The sequence below is a fragment of the Triturus cristatus genome, chromosome 4_2 (genome assembly GCF_964204655.1).
Source record: "Triturus cristatus chromosome 4_2, aTriCri1.1, whole genome shotgun sequence".
NCBI classification, from domain to species: domain Eukaryota; kingdom Metazoa; phylum Chordata; class Amphibia; order Caudata; family Salamandridae; genus Triturus; species Triturus cristatus.
In genome coordinates, this window is record NC_140586.1 from 669669583 (window position 1) to 669688307 (window position 18725).

General features: G+C 51.1%; 2 protein-coding genes across 2 annotated transcripts in view; one reads left to right on the top strand and one right to left on the bottom strand.

Annotated features, from left to right (window-relative positions):
* Positions 1-18725, top strand: part of LOC146834876 (cytochrome P450 2J2-like) — a 419165-nt gene that overhangs the window by 23653 nt on the left and 376787 nt on the right. The gene's annotated exons all lie outside the window — the stretch shown is intronic.
* On the bottom strand, positions 1302-2843 carry LOC146834877 (endogenous retrovirus group PABLB member 1 Env polyprotein-like). The gene has a single exon (XM_085602472.1). It carries the CDS (start codon positions 2841-2843, stop codon positions 1302-1304), a length of 1542 nt encoding a protein of 513 aa, XP_085458598.1.

Below are 18725 nucleotides of genomic sequence, written 5' to 3' on the forward strand. Positions count from 1 at the left end.
GGTCAGCATAGCAATACAGCAGCGCCTTCAGAGTGGCAGTCCAACAGAGTGGCGGTTCTTTAAGCAGCACAGCAGACCTTCCTGTTAGAGTATCCACAGGTCCAGAAGTGAACTGAAGTGGTGGTGTTTGAGGTCCCGTACTTATACCCAGTGGTGCCTTTGAAGTGGGGAACACTTCAAAGACATTCCTTTGAAGTGCGCAGATGTCCTCCCTTCCTGCCCTGGCTCCAAGCTCTCTAAAGGGGGGTATGCAGCCCTTTGTGTGTGGACAGGACACAGCCTATTAAGGTGTGTGTGGGGCTGTGCCCAGAATTCAGTGCTTAATTTATGCCGGTGGTTTCCGGTGCTCGGCACCAGCACTTTTTTTCACAGGGCCGGGACTTGAAGGACTGGGCTGTTCTAAGGCCCAGCGGTGCCAGGGGACAACACCTGAAACCTTCGTGGGGTACCTGTTCCGGCGTACGAGACACGGGACACTTCCTGCGGCGTCAAAGATCAGCGTTTATTTACTGCAGGGATACAGAAATCGCAAGAAGTACACAGCGTGTAGGTTCTGAGAGACTGCTTCAAATTGCACAAGTGGATCGCTCCTTTTATACACATTTTCGTCATTGATCAATATAGCAGACAAAAGGTTACAACTCAGTTCCCATAATAAAGTTCCAAGAGGTCGCATTCATGTTTTCAGAAACCCGGAACATAATTACAGCAGCATTGCCGGTTCCCAACTGTAAAAGCACATTAAGCACATTCCATTCTGACCGTAACGAATTAGAGGAAGGGACAGAAGCAGATGCAAAGGAAATAAACAAGGATGTGCACAAGTTTAGAAAACAGTGTAGAGAGCAATATAGGAAACTTGATTGCAAGATCAAAGAGCTCGTGCCTAATGTATGCACGACTGAAACAATAAACTAGCACGTGAAGATGAGCCTCGAGCGGGGCCATCTGCCCTTGCCGTGTCATCCCCCTCATCATAAAGACACCTTCAAAGGAACATGTGTCCTCCACGAAAGCTTGGGAATCCCAGGGTCACGAAGCGGACAGTGTCCGTTCGCTGGCTACTTGAGGGCAAGAGACAAAATGGACACCGTATCCAAAATGGAACCCGAGAGTTCAGATGGACATACCCACAAATAAGACGAACCATACATGGTGGCGTAGCGAAACCGCGTACACCCACTAAACTCGTCATTTGCGGTTCGTAGATACTAAACTCGTCCATATTCGAACATATCAAAAATATTGTTACGATTCTCACGGAACCTCAGACGCTCCTTTTGCCCTCATGTAGGCAAGCACTAGTCGAGATCAGAATCGATTTCGATATTCATCAAATCGTTCAGTTGTTGCTGAAACATCATTCTATCCATTAACGTCTCTTTGGTAACTGATGGCCGTCTTATACACGTTGTAGCACAGAGGCCACATAAGGCCGGACCACACTGCACGCAAAGACAACACGTGAACAGAAACGTTACAACAACCCCTACGGTCATCAGAATCTTCCAACCCCAAGTTGATATCAAGCCCCAAAACCATCCTAGAAGCGTCCAATTACCCTCGTCCACGTGTATGGACTCGGAAATTTTATGCAACTTCGAAATGGCTTGGTAAACGGTTGGAGCGTTATCAGGAATGAAAATGCAACAGCTCGAATGAATCACTTTGCACACACCACCTCTGTCTGCAAGAACAACGTCTAGAACCATACGGTTCTGCAACGTCATGAGTCTATCCGCCTGAAGTTCCGCTGTCAAATTACCAAGAGCACTCGCAGTTATGTTAGCAGTCAATTCTACCACACGGGTCAACTGTCTCAGGTTCCTACTATTAACCATAGGTCCCCAAAACGGCAAGAAACCCTTAAAGAAGTCTCCTGCTTCTTGACCCGCAGTGTCCTCTTTGCTAATAACGCCTCTCACAACTCTAGTCTTATGATAGTCTGAGGCGACCGAAAAAGTCGGTGGCAAAAGATTTGCAATATAACAGGTACCCGAGAAGTCACGGGGCAACCATGTATAGGCACGCTCATAACATACAAAATAGGTACCCTTGGCAGTCAAGAAAACAGGGGAAGAGAGCATCGGTAGAACGTACGTGTCAGTACAAGCACTGTCTCCAAGCTGGGCTCTCGGATTTCGACCAAGACCTATCAAGCAGAAATTACCGAGGTGGGGTACGATCCATATTGGGGACGAGCTCTTGAATTGTCTATCACCCACTGACGTACTATACTCAGCCTCACTCAGATCTTTGTATGCCCGTACCTCTTCATCTGGAATAAGCGATGCATCGAAAATATCTCGATCTAGATCAGCAATCGCTATAGGCTTGTGGTACGGACCAGGACCAAAGTTTGCGGAACGTGGCTCTCGACTGGGGTAGGAATCTAGTGCACTACGGAACATAGTTTGGAATGCCCGAGCTGACCCTTGGGAGCTATAAGGAAGAACCAAATACGGAATACCTCTATCCATGGTATGTGGCATTAACCCACACACCCAACAGTTGGTAGTATTCATCACCAACTGATGCTGATGTAGAAGTTGAACAAAGGAATTATTCATGAATTCCGCACGTCTAACCTGTTCATGTTGAGGCAGAGGATGAAAGGAATGTGGGGAAACAGTAGTCATAATACTCAGTTTAGGAGGAAAAGTAGGCGAAATAGAAGGCAATAACGACTGTATCCCAAAATACACTCCTCCCACCAATAGCATAGAAACAGTCAGAAACAGTAGAAATACCTGAAACAAGAAACATTTCGTTCGCACAATCTTATGCAATTTTGATCTTTGCGCCGACATCCTTTCTACTTCCAACAGCTCAGAGAACGCCATCCTCTAAAAACCGTCCGTACGTTCTTGACGCACTTCGTTCTGAGTAGCGATTATCAATTCTCAGGAGTTCCCAGGAATCGACAAAGGGTAACTGACCTAGTGTCCGGAACCTGCTAAACAGAAGGAAGTACCCGCACGGCCCTACGGTTAACCTGGATGATAGGCTTTCTTAAACAAACATTCAACTTAATAATAAAAAATCTCTTTAGCTGTACAAAATACACATAAAAGAAATGCAACAATCAGCAAAGGATGTAATCGGGCTTAATGTTCGTGACAACAATAAAAAAATCCAGAAAGGTTTATTAGTCTTTGTTGTGTGAACGAAGAAAATATCGGCTTCTTCCAGGTCGAGTCTGTTCTTCAAATAATTGTTCAGCTGGTGAAACAGTGTTCAATCGATCAGATGACAATTCAAACCTTGAGTTCTCCAACACTGACGACTCAACAGATGTGTCTGGCTGCAATGAATTGTCCACTATAGGTTGAGCATCACTAAACGGCACGTAACGTAGAGGGGTCTCAGTTTCAGTTGTCGCAATACCAGTTCTCACCCAGTTATCTGCTGGGAAAGGGATCGGAATCTTTTTGGTATGGGTGGCGTGCACCCAGTTCTTTCTGCCTTCCAACCGAACTGCAGTCCTTGTAGCTAACAACACTTGAAAGGGGCCCACAAATCTTGGCTCCAGATTGCGTTTTCTGCCAAAATTGCGGGTAACAACCCAGTCACCCGGTTGGAGCCGATGTCCAGGACCCTCTGTCTGTGCCGGTAAAGCTTCAAAGACCTGTTGATGAAGTAACCTCAGTTTAGCAGTCAGATCATGAAGATAATCAATTAACATTGGGTACTCAAGGCTATCAAAGGCCTTAGGCCTCGGGACTCCCCAAATGTTTGCAGGGCGGCCGAACACAATCTCATATGGGCTAAGCCCTACTCGAGAGTGCACAGTCGCCCTGGTCGACAAGAGAGCCAGAGGCAAAGCATCAGGCCATGGCAAACCAGTCGTAGCTTGTATCTTGGCAAGTTTCAGTTTCAGAGTACCATTGTACCCTTCAACCAAACCCGCTGCCTGAGGATGATTGGCGCTATGGAATTTCTGTCGAATTCCAAGGCCCTTACACACACTCTGCATCACACTTCCCACAAACTCACTTCCGTTATCTGACCACGCAATCCGTGGCATTCCATACCGAGGAAAGTATTCCTTCAGTAGGACTTTCGCTGTGGACAGGGCACTGTTATCCTTAAGAGGATAAGCCTCTATCCATCTGGAGAACGCACAAACCACAACTAAAACGTACTTCAGGTTATTGCATCTCTCCATATGGATGAAATCTAGCTGGATAACCTCAAAGGGACATGTAGGAGGGGCAAAATGGCCAGGTGGAGTGGGAGTGCCCTTGCCAGGATTATACATCAAACACACCATACAATTCTTAACCACCCTCTCAGCACATTTTGCGATACCATCATTCTTCCATACAGGAGATAATAACTTACATATACCTTTCGCGCTAATATGTGACAAACCGTGAGCCATAGTCACAACGGCTAGCACATATGCATCTGGTAACATCCACCTCTGACATTCCGACAAGTCAACCCAACATCCATGCGTGTCTAACTTTCCCGTACTTTCTTTCCACTTGGTCTTTTCAGTTTTAGGGGCCTCATTCTGAATTGTTTTCACGCTCTCAACAGTGTCTTCACATATACCAGTCTCCGTCGGCCATCTCACTGAACTCGTAACATACATTCGGGACGCAAGATTCTTAGCCGTTTCCTTAGCAATCTCATCCGCAAATGCATTACCACGACCAACATCATCCGTAACCTTTCGATGCGCACTACATTTAACGATCGCCACCTGTTTAGGCAATGTAAGTGCATCCAAAAGATCGTTCACAAGCTGTCCGTGTTGGATCTTCGTACCATGCGATGTCATAAATCCTCTCTCTTTCCACAATCGACCAAAGCTATGTGCAACACCAAACGCATACTGACTGTCGGTAAATATATTCACTCGCTTTCCCTTAGACAAGACACACGCTCTCGTCAACGCAATCAACTCTGCCGCTTGCGCTGAACTCTGACTCAATCTCGCAGTTTCCACAACCGTACTCAACGTCACTACAGCATACGCAGTCGTCACATCACCATTCGGCAACTTAAAACATGAACCGTCAACATACAAAGTGCCGTCGGGGTCTGTCAATGGAGTGTTTTTCAGGTCCACACGACCCTTCGTTTCTTCTTCAGTTCGCAAATAGCAATCATGTGGTGGTACATCATTTGATTCCATATTAGTCGGCAACAATGTCGCCGGATTCAGCACATTACAACGCTTGATCTGTATATGACTTGCCAAAAGTGTTAACTCGTAACCGGACAACCTTGCACCTGTCAGATGTTGAGTTTTTGTACGATTCAGGAGAGTGTCAACTGCATGCGGAACCATTACTGTGAGCATATTATCCATAACCAGACCTGCGGATTGTCGAATAGACACCGCAGCTGCCGCTGTCGCTCTCAAGCAACTCGGCAACGCTCTAGCTACCGGGTCTAAGGTCGAGGAAAAATATGCACATGGACGCTGCTTACCACCAAATTGTTGCGCCAAAACACTCAACGCACAACCTTCTCTCTCGTGAACGTATATTGTAAATGGTTTACTGTAATCAGGAGTACCTAACACAGGAGCCGAACACAACGCATCACGCAGTTCAGAAAAACTTTTCTGACATTCTTCCGTCCATGGCAAAGGAGTCGAAACATCCTTGCACGTAAGAGCTATCAATGGCTTCGCTAACAGTGAAAAGTTTGGGATCCACTGTCTGCAGTATGATGTGATACCTAGAAAGGCACGCACATCTCTCTGAGTTGTTGGCACAGTCATTCGAGCGATTGCTGCAATTCTTTCTGGGGTCAACCTTCTTCCCTCCTTTGACCTAGATAGGTTACTTCTTGACAACAATATTGTAGTTTAGAAGGTGATACTTTGTGATGTAAATCACATAGATGCTGTAACAGTGATACTGTAGCAGTTTTGCAAATCTGTTCAGTGTCAGCAGCTACCAACAAATCATCAACGTACTGAATCAAGGCCGCACCAGCAGGTAACACAAACGCATCAAGTTGGCTCTTAAGAGCTTGGCTGTAGATCGATGGACTCTCACAGTAGCCCTGAGGTGCGCGTTTAAACCTAAAGCTACGACCACCTAATGAGAAACCGAATAGATCTCTGCTTTCCTCTGCAATCGGAATGCTAAAGAAAGCATTCTTCAAATCGATTACCGAGAACCACGATGCAGAAGCTGGAATCAAAGTCAGCAAAGCCGTAATGTCCGGCACCACGGGAAACTGTGGAATCACAATTTTATTTACCTCCCTCAAATCAATAACAAAACGATACACAGGAGGCTTGGATGGATCAGTTCGTTTTAAAATAGGTAACACAGGACTATTACACACGTTACCCCGAGTTTCTTTGATGACATCCTTATCGATCAAATCTTAAATGATCGCTTAAAGTGCTCGCTCTCCATCAAGAGAGATACGATACTGGGGAATGCGTGGTAAATGTGCATTTGATTTCAATTGAACAACATAAGGCGGTATAGCCAACAGGCCCACGTCGTTGGGACCCGTCGCCCACAAAGACTTAGGAAGAGAACTCAATTCCGGTGGGAGCTTATCAGTCGACAAATACATAGGCGAGATCACTTTCTGACCCAACGTAAGCTCCACTCCCGCAGGAGAACAGTACAAAGTCGCGTGTAACCGCTTCAACAAATCCAGGCCCAAAAGATTCTCACCACAACCAGTAGTCAAAAGCAAAGGAGCATCTAACTCACGAGACCCAATCATAAGGGGCAACGGACAAGAAACTGGATTGCTAACAGGGGCGCCAGAGAATCCAACGGAAACATTCGTTAAGCCAGACAAAGGCGCGCCAGGGAGTTTCGAATGCATGATGGAGCTTTTCGCTGCACCAGTATCCAGCAAAAAGGGTTCAACTACGCCCATTGTGGCAACTGCAACGTAAGGCCCTCTCTGATCAACCGGAACTGATACCACTCCCTTTCTTTGTCTATGGCTGTCCTAATAATTACCGTCAGCAGCAACATCATGCTCGACATAATAGTCATCCACATGATACTGTGTAGATCTACCAGCCGATAAATCGCGTCGATCAAAGCAATTTTGCGAGTCTGCTGAAGCGGCAAAACGCTCATCCTGATTCTGAGTAACACCGCGACCTCTACCACGTGACGCTTGTTGAGGACCACTACGACCTCCTCGAGCCGAAACGCCATTGTTCCGGTCACGCAAGACTGGACAATTAAACTTCAAATGGCCCTCACCCCTACAATATGCGCATTAATTATACCCCAACATAGTTCGTGGTATAGAGGAGGCAGTACGCGGCTGCGACCTAGTAAACTGCGGCTGTAATCGATTTTGCTGTTGCGAGTCATTTTGATTCGAGCGCGGGGGATATGCTTGCTGCAATAAGACCTTAGTTTTAAGATCTTTCGTTTTCTTATCTGCACGTTCGCTTTCTTCTTTCTCTCTATTTTCGTAGTATTGGGCCGTAGCTAATATTTGAGCAGTGGTAGAAACAGCCCACGAACTTTCAAAGTTCTTCAATTTGTTGCTTAATTCAGGCAGCAGATTCGATACAAATTTATCAACAAACAGTCGCTGACCTCCCTCAGTGCTCATATCCTGACCACTGTGATCGATGAATGCCTCCTCAAATCTCGTAAAGAAATCGGAGACACTCTCGTCCTTCTTTTGTTTGCACGCGGACAGTTTGTCCCAGTTAACTCTCATTGCTGGCATAAGCGTCTTCATAAGTGTAATTATCCTCTGGGGCAGATTCTCAATGAGCTGCTCAGGCTTAGCCCCACCAACTTGCCGTGCGTCAGCCGCAGCAAGAGCAGCCCAATCACCGCCTAATTCGGCTACGTGATTCTCTTGGCGGATTTTCGCCCAAATCGGTTGAGGTACTACATTACCGAACAACATGTCGATGTCAGCAAGGTTCATAATAGTAGCATCCACTAATTGGGATAACTCCTTATAATAACCTGCCGGATTTTTGCGGGGGTCATGCAAAGTTTGCTTCACCTGCAAAACTTCCGATCGCTTCCATGGGAGGTGTATCCAAACTCTCTGAAAGTGTGGTAGAATGGCAGGGACAGCAGCAGGATCACCTGGCATCCACACTGGTGGAACTTCCCGCATAGGGTACTGACCAGGTTGTGCCATCCGCTCCTCAGCTTCACCCTTAAACAATGCTCGAGGTGATACCGTAGATCGGAAAGATAACAGACGCTTTAAAGCATGTCGAACATTAGCACCCACAATCATACCACTCGAAAATTGATTCTGAAGGTCAGTAATCTCGGGCGGTACATTGTCTACCGCATCATTATCCAACTCTTCTCTCAAAAAGTTACACATTTCCTCGTACACAAATCTTTGTGTGGGCTCATTAAACTGAGAAAACGTCTCAAACTATACGTGAAGTGTACTTCGCAGGATAACTAATCCATTTACGCGCCAGTTTCACTAACGACTCACGTTCTCTACCATCAGGAATTTGACTACGCCTCTGAGAGACATCAGAAAGATCGGACCCAAGTATCGGCCCAAAAAGCGGAGAATAGAGATTAGCGACAGCACTAAATATGCGACTACGAACAGAAGGGGAAGAAGGAAGTACAGGAGCAGCAACATTAGGAGTAGAAACAGTAGCAGTAGTCGAGATAGCAGGAGTAGTAGGCTGAGGGGGTACAAGCAGAGGAGCAGTAGGAAGAAGAACTGGTAGAGGAGGATGGACAATTTGCGGTACAAGGGGATTCGGAAGGACAGGAGGAACAACAGGCTGTCCAGCAGCCGCTAAGACAGCAGGTTGGGGAGCAGGAGGAATCACAGGACCCACAGTATCTGGTGCATAGGGAGGTGGTGATTTCAATAGATAAGACAATAATGGATCCTCGACCGTTTCTTCTCCCATCTTATCAGGACTAGACGGTAGAACCGGATAACATTTATCCACCGCCATATGATGCAATCTAGCAGAAACTTCCTGCTCTTTCTCGTCTTTGTCTCGCTGATACTGTTCAGCATTTCGCATCACCGCAATAACACCTTCTCTCTTATTTTTCTTAGACTGTTTAATTTCTTTCTGCTTGGCCTCTTTACGCCACAACCGAAAGGTTGTCCAATATTGCAGTTTCGAAACTACCATGTGATGGCCAACTAAGAACACCATCATTTTTAGTATATCGAATCCAATAGTCATTATATATGATAGGACCTACTCCGTGGCGGCTATAGAGCTCATAAATTGGAGTTCCAACTGGAGGTATCGGACATGAATCCTCCAACCAGGAATCCGTGCTGCAACATTTAAAGAAACCAAACAAAGTACTACGGCCAGGCATCGTGCACACTAACCGAGTTTACAAACTTCAAGGGCTATCGAATTACGATGTCCCCGCAAAAAAAAAAAAATGCAAGACCCTCGGTTTTTGGCAATTGCAATTGTCAAATAAAACCCAACAACTAAGAACCAACAACTAAGAACCACAAATGCAATGGAACCATGCAAAACAACCAAGTCTACTCTGGGAGCGACCCACAAATACTTAACTGAAAGAGCAATGGCGTCACCAGGAAGGCCCGTCTATCGTCTCACCGTACAAAGGACTACGCCGGGCGCCAAAACAGGTCGACAGTCAGAGCATCAGTCCGTCGCAGCCGTCAGGAGGCGGGAATCTTCGCGGGAAAAGTCTTCGGGCCACTTATTTCGACAACTGGATCGATGAAGCGGGGTGCACCTTCCCTCGGAGATTTCACACGAAGTTCCTCACGATCGTCGAGCTTTGGACCGGTACCGCTGATGTCGCCCGACGTTGGGCGCCAACTGAAGGACTGGGCTATTCTAAGGCCCAGCGGTGCCAGGGGACAACACCTGAAACCTTCGTGGGTTACCTGTTCCGGCGTACAAAACACAGAGACACGGGACACTTCCTGCGGCGTCAAAGATCAGCGTTTATTTACTGCAGGGATACAGAAATCGCAAGAAGTACACAGCGTGTAGGTTCTGAGAGACTGCTTCAAATTGCACAAGTGGATCGCTCCTTTTATACACATTTTCGTCATTGATCAATATAGCAGACAAAAGGTTACAACTCAGTTCCCATAATAAAGTTCCAAGAGGTCGCATTCATGTTTTCAGAAACCCGGAACATAATTACAGCAGCATTGCCGGTTCCCAACTGTAAAAGCACATTAAGCACATTCCATTCTGACCGTAACGAATTAGAGGAAGGGACAGAAGCAGATGCAAAGGAAATAAACAAGGATGTGCACAAGTTTAGAAAACAGTGTAGAGAGCAATATAGGAAACTTGATTGCAAGATCAAAGAGCTCGTGCCTAATGTATGCACGACTGAAACAATAAACTAGCACGGGAAGATGAGCCTCGAGCGTGGCCATCTGCCCTTGCCGTGTCATCCCCCTCATCATAAAGACACCTTCAAAGGAACATGTGTCCTCCACGAAAGCTTGGGAATCCCAGGGTCACGAAGCGGACAGTGTCCGTTCGCTGGCTACTTGAGGGCAAGAGACAAAATGGACACCGTATCCAAAATGGAACCCGAGGGTTCAGATGGACATACCCACAAATAAGACGAACCATACATGGTAGCGTAGCGAAACCGCGTACACCCACTAAACTCGTCATTTGCGGTTCGTAGATACTAAACTCGTCCATATTCGAACATATCAAAAATATTGTTACGATTCTCACGGAACCTCAGACTATACATCTCTTCATATGCTATCGGAATTCCTGATAACTTCAAAATAAACTAACGAGCTGGGTGACTGTGGCCGTTGGCAGGGTAGGATTACTGTTTCTTCATCTGGTGTGATTGGAAGATCAGGGAAGTCCTAAAGTAGGATGACTTAGTAGTAAAGGAGCCACAGTACTGATGACTGGTCTGGGCAGAAAGAAAGGACATGGAGCTCAAAATGAAGACCTGTGCTATGCAGACCCGACGGGGTGCAGCACGACTGTGCTTCTTACTAGAGAAATTAAAGATGAGTGAGAATGTACAGGACTGTCAGCTTGCAAAACGACTGCAAACCGTGCCGATATTCCATGTCATGTCAGGGATGTTAAGTACACCCCCACAGCCCAGACAGTGGAGGGGTGGGGGGCGAGCCTTGTAATCCCGAAGGGGCCCCTAAGGGTTGTATGTGTAGTTGTTGCATGTCTGTCTTACACTGTCTATTTAACTGGCAGTGCTGTATGCAATGAACGTGTGCCAAGCTGCTGAAAGTAAAGTACAAAAAAAGCATATTGAACGAAACGAGAGGATGCCCCTTCAGCGACTGAATAGGACCGTCCAGTCACTGTACTCAAATTAAGAGTTACGAGGATGGTCAGTGGCAGAGGAAACGCCCATTATTTACACTACCAGCGCCCTGGGGACCTTCTGTCACCCACCATCACTCCGGGCCATTTTCGTTGTTTGACCAGGGCTACTGGAATCCATGCTATGCCTCTGGATCACTGCTTACTTTGAGCCGGTGGTTGCTGGTGGGGCTTGTTTTTGGGCACTACCACTTATTTTTCCTCATCACACTTTAACCCAGAACAAAAATAGAAAAACACAAAAGGGGAGGACGAAGAAAAAGATGGAACAGTGGCAAAGAGAGGATGCAGAGAAGACAAAGGATGAGCAGGAGTGAGATGGAGGGGCAGGGAGTGTCTGGTGCTGGGTTAAAGATGCACCAAGGGAGCTCAAGCCTACCCAGCCTTGGTATTCAGCACCAAGACATTCTGCAGCTCTGGCGACGGCGGCTTCTGAGCAAAACTTTGAGCCCCGGCACTTAATATTTTACAAATTAAGCACTGTTTAAAAGGCACTCTCCGAGAGGAAGCAGACGCACACGAGCCCGCCTGCATCCCTGTGATGATGCTGTGCATGAGCGCAGGGAGGGCCGGGCTCCCAGCCTGCCCCGGAATATCTTCAGATACCTTCTAACGTAACCGCCAGCATCCGCACATCCTCTGTCGCACCATAACCCCCGCACTTAGCCCACTCTCCCCCCCCAGTGGTACTCTCCCCACGTTGTATCCCTTGTGCAAATAAGCCAACGTACACACTTCTTGTGGTGGTCATTTGTTGGCCGCAGTTTTATTAGGAATACATGTAGTTATACTGGCAGTTTGGTAAAAGCTTTATTGGCATGTTAGTCTTGTCTCTTGGTCCTTCTGTCGGTTCTTTCCGGTTGGGTTTCCCCTTTCTTCTGCGTGGGAGGTGTAGCAGCTGTCCCGGAGTTAGGCCGCAACTCGCTACCTTGCCGGACTCGTGTTGTGCCCTGCCAACCGGCGGGGGCTGGGCTGCGAGCGCCGTCTCCGTTTGCTACCCCCTCTTGGTAGGCCGACTCACCCAGCCGTGAGGCATCCCAAAGTGAGTGGTCCTACGCGCACCCTTCGGTTCACTCGCCCAGCCGTGAGGCATCCCAAGGTGAGTGGTCCTGTCCCGGCACACCGCCCTCCGGTGTGCCTCCGTACCGACTGTTCTCCCCGTCGTCCTCTGCCCAGCGTCCTGCCTGTTCCTTAGCACTGCGACATAGCTGTTCCTCAGGTGTGGGTGGGTGGGTCAAAGAAAAAGGGGGGTCCTTCGCCGGTGCTGCTCCCCCGCTCCCAAGTATAGTAGCCAGCTTGGGGGAGCCATGCTTATATCCCCCCCCCAGCGTAGCTCGCCCCTGCCGGTGTTCGCCCCTCATTGGGCCGTTCGTATGGCGCTAGGGCCCCCATTGGCCGGGGGGGTTGGTGCCATGCCGGCGGCTGCGGCTGGGGGGGCGGGTAGCCTCCTGTACTGTGGGCGCTTCTTGACACCAAAAACCGGTTTTGCGGGGGTGGGGAGGGGGCCCGGCGTTGGTTATGGCGCCGGCCTCTTATGCCCCCGTTGGGGGCTGCCTCTGCGATAGCCCCCGCACTTAGCCCACTCCCCCCCCCCCCCCAGTGGTACTCTCCCCACGTTGTATCCCTTGTGCAAATAAGCCAACGTACACACTTCTTGTGGTGGTCGTTTGTTGGCCGCAGTTTTATTAGGAATACATGTAGTTATACTGGCAGTTTGGTAAAAGCTTTTTTGGCATGTTAGTCTTGTCTCTTGGTCCTTCTGTCGGTTCTTTCCGGTTGGGTTTCCCCTTTCTTCTGCGTGGGAGGTGTAGCAGCTGTCCCGGAGTTAGGCCGCAACTCGCTATCTTGCCGGACTCGTGTTGTGCCCTGCCAACCGGCGGGGGCTGGGCTGCGAGCGCCGTCTCCGTTTGCTACCCCCTCTTGGTAGGCCGACTCACCCAGCCGTGAGGCATCCCAAAGTGAGTGGTCCTACGCGCACCCTTCGGTCCACTCGCCCAGCCGTGAGGCATCCCAAGGTGAGTGGTCCTGTCCCGGCACACCGCCCTCCGGTGTGCCTCCGTACCGACTGTTCTCCCCGTCGTTCTCCGCCACGCCGCCAGGGAGGCTCCCGTCTTCCTGCGGCTCCCCCCCTCTCTCCTGGGACGGCTTCACCTGCAACCCGCCATAGCCATGGCGCCCCACAGGTTGCTCCAAAAAAAAAAAAAAAACCCCCATGCCTTCCTCGGACAGGTGCACCCCATCCTGTGTGTAGAGTTCTGGGCGGCCCGTGTGGATGAGCCCGTGTCTGACTGACTCCAAACCATTGATTCTGCAGAATTTGCTTACAGTGAGGTTCAGCTTCTTCCGGGAGTTCTCGACCGCTTTCTGGGATTCCGCCCCACGCCACACCTTCCTGCTGATCAGCTCTGACCAAATAATGGTGGTGCTCCTGAAGACTTTGGCTGTCTTCGTGAGGTCCCTCTGTATGTTGTGGAGGAGTGCTCTCCTCCCCAGTTTGGCCAAATCGTTCCACCCCAAGTGGATAATCAGGACGTCTGGGTGCCATACCGCCTCCGCCTGTAGGTCTGCCAGGGTGGCCGGTAGCTGGTCCCACCTCATCCCTGGTTGGCCGTACCACCGCACGCAGGTGTCCCCTGGCCGTCCTTCCCGCTTGTGGCCCCCGCGTCGCCACCAGGTTTGCATCCGATTTATAAACGAGTGGCCCACCACCCACACCAAACGTGGTTTCCGTCCTGCTGGTGAAAGGGACAGCAACAAAATTGTCATGTGGGTGCCTGACTGCTGGGGGGTGCCTTCGCTTCTCCCCCAGTCGCCCTGTATCTCATAGCAGCTGGGGCCTTACGTAGGTGCGGTATGCCTGTGACCGCCATCGCCCAACTGCTTGGATCCCCGCCTCGCTCATCCCATGCAGCGCGGCGGTAGTGGCAGCCCCTATCCGGAATGAATGGGACCCGAAGGCCGCTGGTGGCAGCCCTGCTTTGCTGAGTGCGAGTCGCAACATTGCTTTGAACTGAAATTTGCTCAGGTGCGTGCCATCACTGTGCCTGAATAAGGGGCCTTCACCGGCCGGGCGTATGGCCATAAAAGCCAGCAGACAGCATACTGCGCAGCAATCTTGTTCCCTGATGCATCGTAGCTTTATTAATGCTCCCTTGCCAGCCTGATCTGTTTTTGATCGTTTCAGCAGGATCTCCACTTCCCCTGCCCCGGGCGCCACGTCGCCCGCTTGCAAGCAGTGCTCAGCTGCCCCTGTCTTTGCTGGCGCCACCAGCTCGCTGAGGCGGAATGCCCCGAAGAAGGCGGTCGTAAAAACCGCCCTAAACAGCAGGAGCTCAAAGTCGTCCTTGGCCACGCCCTGCAATGCCCCCATTAGGCTGCCCAGCCTAGTTTAGTCTATTGGGCGCCTGCTATCCCTCCTCGTGCCCTCCGAGCGTCTCCAACCCTTCATTGCCGTTTTGATGTAGTGGGATGCAACTGGGTCGTGGCCGGTCATCAGCTTACTGTAATGCGATACTGCAGCCAGGTGGGCCTGTGCCCATGACCTGGACTTGTTGGCGTTAAACGCCCACTGTATGATTACTCCGGTTGCTCTGCCCGTTGCCCCCACATCGCCCAGGGTCTGGATGCCGCCCAGTTGCATTACGGTAGCAACGTACTTCCTATACCTCCTGTTAGCCTCCGGGGCGAGTGCCTGGCCAATTAGTTCTGATAGGTCAACCCCGCCAGGCCCCACAGTGGTTCGGGAAAGGGGGTCATGTTCTGCTCCGCGCTGGGTGCTAGCTCCCTGAACTTTGCCATTCGTGCTCTGGACAGGGCGTCCGCCAACTCGTTTTCTACTCCCGGTACGTGGCGAGCTCTCAGGTCTATGTTGCCCTCCAACTGCAATTTAATCAGTCGGCGCATTAGTCTCAAAGTATTAGGGCACCTGGCTGTCCCTCTGTTAATCGCTTGCACCACCCCCTTGTTGTCGGACCAAAGTGTCAGCTTCATGTTCTTTAGGGCCTGCTTCCATAATGTGAGTGCGACTATGATAGGGAATAGCTCTAAGAAGGTGATATTGCTGGTCATGCCCTCCCTGTGCCAACTGCTAGGCCACTGCCCTGCGCACCACTTGTCGCCCAGAATCGCCCCAAAGCCCGTGCTACCTGAAGCGTCAGTGTACAGCGCGATCTGCTTGCTGGTCACCCAGCCTTCCCTCCATATCAGCACGCCGTTGAAGTCTGCCAGAAAAGTGTCCCACATTAGCAGATCCTGTTTGACCGCCGCACCCAACCTCACATGATGGTGCTTCTGGTGGAGCTCGCATGTCAACTGTGTCAAGCGCCTGGCAAACGCCCTGCCCGCTGGGATCACTCTGGCCGCGAAGTTTAGCTTGCCTATGAGCCTTTGGATTTCCCTTAAGGAGGCTTTTTCCCGCCCGCAAAGGCCCCTAATTTCTGCCCTGAAATCCTCTACTTTGTCTGGGGGGAGCCTGGACGTCCCTGCAATCGAGTCTATCTCTATCCCTAGGAAGGTGATGCTTGTAGAGGGACCCATTGTTTTGTCCTGGGACAAGGGGATCCCTAGCTCGTCTGCCAAGTCCACGAATGCTGCCAATGTGTTCCCGCAAACCGCTGACCCAGCCGGGCCTGTGAAGAGGAAGTCATCCAGGTAATGGAGCTTCCCGCCCGCCGGGTGCCTGTCGTGCAGTGCCCACTCAACAAAGGTGCTGAATATCTCGAAGTAAGCACATGAGACCGAGCAACCGATTGGCATAGCTTTGTCGAAATACACCCTCCCCTCCCACTGGAAACCTAATAAGTGGAAACTTGCCGGGTGTACCGGGAATAAGCGGAAAGCGGACTCAATGTCCGCTTTCGCCATGAGCGCTCCCCGGCCTGTGGCCCTAACTAGGTCGATGGCGTCGTCTATCGAGGAGTAGCTCACTGAACATACCTCCGCGCAGATCCCATCATTCACCGAGGAGCCGTGAGGGAAAGATAGGTGGTGTATTAGCCTGTACTGTCCCTGCTCCTTCTTGGGCACCACCCCTAGAGGGGAGATCACCATTTCCTTGCTCATGTCGGGAGGGAGGGGGCCCTCAATTCTGCCCAGGGACCTCTCTTTCTCCAACTTCTTAGTCACCACTCCTGGGTGTAGTAATGCCGATTTCAAGTTTTTGGTGCCGCCTGGCGGGAGGGGGCCTGAGAATGGGATGGGGAAGCCCTCCTCAAAGCCGTGAACCAAAGTTTCTGCGTCCTTCCTGTTGTGATATCTGTTTGCTAGCTTGCGTAACCGGTATGTGTTGATTGGTGACCATGCTAGCCCAAATGCCGCCCACCCCCTGGGTCCCCCTGTGGCTCCCGTGTGCCCTTCACTATTTCTTTGCGTCTTTCCTGTCCCCCTTGTGTTCCTTTCTTCTCTTGCATGCTGCCGCTGGGTGCCCACCCCCGCAGGATGAACAGCTGTGTTGGAATTTACATGATGCCCCGTATGTGCACTCGTTAGCCTCAAACTTCCAACATATTGCCGGGGACCCATTGGCGTGTGATGGTCTCCCTGCACTGGCCTGCCTAGTCTTTTGAAAAGGCCTCCCTCTACTTTTGTGGAAGGGGGGCTGAAAGGACTGCTCGCTCCTCCCCGCCCATGACCTGGCCTCCTTCGCTACCATCATCTTATGGATGAAGCCGGACACATCTTCCTCGTTCCACTCCATTTCGGGGTGCGTCTGCATTTTTAGCCTGAAGCCCTTGTCATATTCCAGCCACGCATCGCCTGGGAATTGCCTTTGCGCTTTATGTATGTTGGCTTCATAAAGCCATAAGTCAGCTGCGCAGCGTGGGAATTTCTCTACTATGATGCAGGCCATGATCCTGAATGCATCTAGCCAATTGTCGAAATTTCTTTCTTTGCGCTCCCTTCGCCTCTCCCTTCTTTCGTCGTCCTTCCTATCGCATGCCGTCAAGTCCAGCCCCTCTAACTGTATTTCCAACAGGGAGAAGATGTCGATAAACTCTTTTCGCCAAATTCGCTCTTTTACTGCTGGCAGTATGAGGCATGCCAAGCATGTCGCCCTGGTGGTCATAGATGCCGGGCCTGGTGACGCCCTTGCATATGGTTCGGCCGTCGGCGGTGCCACGTGTGAGCTGCCCTGCGCGCTTGTGCCCCCCCAGGCTGCTACTGGCGCCCCGTTGTCTCCCCCGGACCCTGCCGCGCCCTGCCCTAGTGCTTGCACTCGTGCCTGCCCTGGGTCTATGAGGTGCCACGGCAGACCAGCCCGCTCCTCCCCTGCTGCTGCCGGTGCCCCCGTCCCCCGATCCCCCTGTGCCTGTGCTCCTGCCACCCCTGTGCTTAAGCTCTGTAACAGCAACGGTGTCATAGATTTAATACATTCCTGCACTATTGCGCTGATATGCTCACCGGGTGTTGTCGTGTCACTGCCCCCTGGGCCTGGTCCCGCTGCCGCCGTGCTGGCTACAGGTGGTTGGGCCTTCCTCTGGGGAGTTTTCTTGGGAGCGGCTGCCTCCGCGAGCTTGGCTGATGCCCTTCTTATCCTCTTGGCCGCTGGGGCTCTGGCGTGCACCTGCCGCTGGCCGCTTGTCCCCTCGCTGTTGTCGTCCTGCGAATAGCGGTCCATTCAGTCGTGCCCATGCTCTTGCGACGCAGCGCGGATCCTTTTCAACAGCTCTCCCAAATCCTCCTGCTGGCGCTTCCTGCCCCTCTTTGCCATCTCGTGTGCTCCTTAGGGATCTCCCCGCTGCAGGGTGCTGCTGCTTGCTATATTAACCAAGCTACCGTGTTAATTTGGCCAAAAGCGGGGTGCTGCCGCTGGCTATATGCACCAATTCCTGCCGTTACGCTCGAGATGCCGGTTTGCACTGTAATGCTGTGCGTCGCCTCCCTCACGTTGCCCGGCAACCAGGCTTTGTTTATGCTGCCTCAGCGGGGGCGGTGGCCGCTTCGTGCTCTCCCTCTTGTAGGGCAATCCAACGTTGCCTCAGCCTGCCCCGTGAAGTTGTGCCTGCCCCTTTAAGGCATCCTCCTTCGGGCGTGCGTCCGCTCGTACCTTGCTTCTCGCTTGGGCGGGGCTGGCTGTAGCAGTTCGCCTCCCACTTCCCGGTACTTGCGCCGGACCTCTGAGCACGGGGGACGCCGTTCCTGCTCCCGTGGGCGCTTCCTCCTTCCGCTGCACTTCCCAGGCCGTGTGGCCGGCCCAACGCTGCTGTCTACCACCGGCGGGCTGTCCTCGTCGGCCTCCTTGGGACGCGATGCACTTGGTTGGGAAGGCGGCGAGAACGGGCGGCGAACTACACTCTGGAAGGACCGCGCAGCTGTCCCTGGTCGAGGCACTGGTCGTCCTGGCAGCACGGCAGTCTTCAGCGTCCTGGCAGCCCGGCAGTCTTCGGAGTCCGGGATTCTCCTCACGACGGGTAAGATCGATGATTAC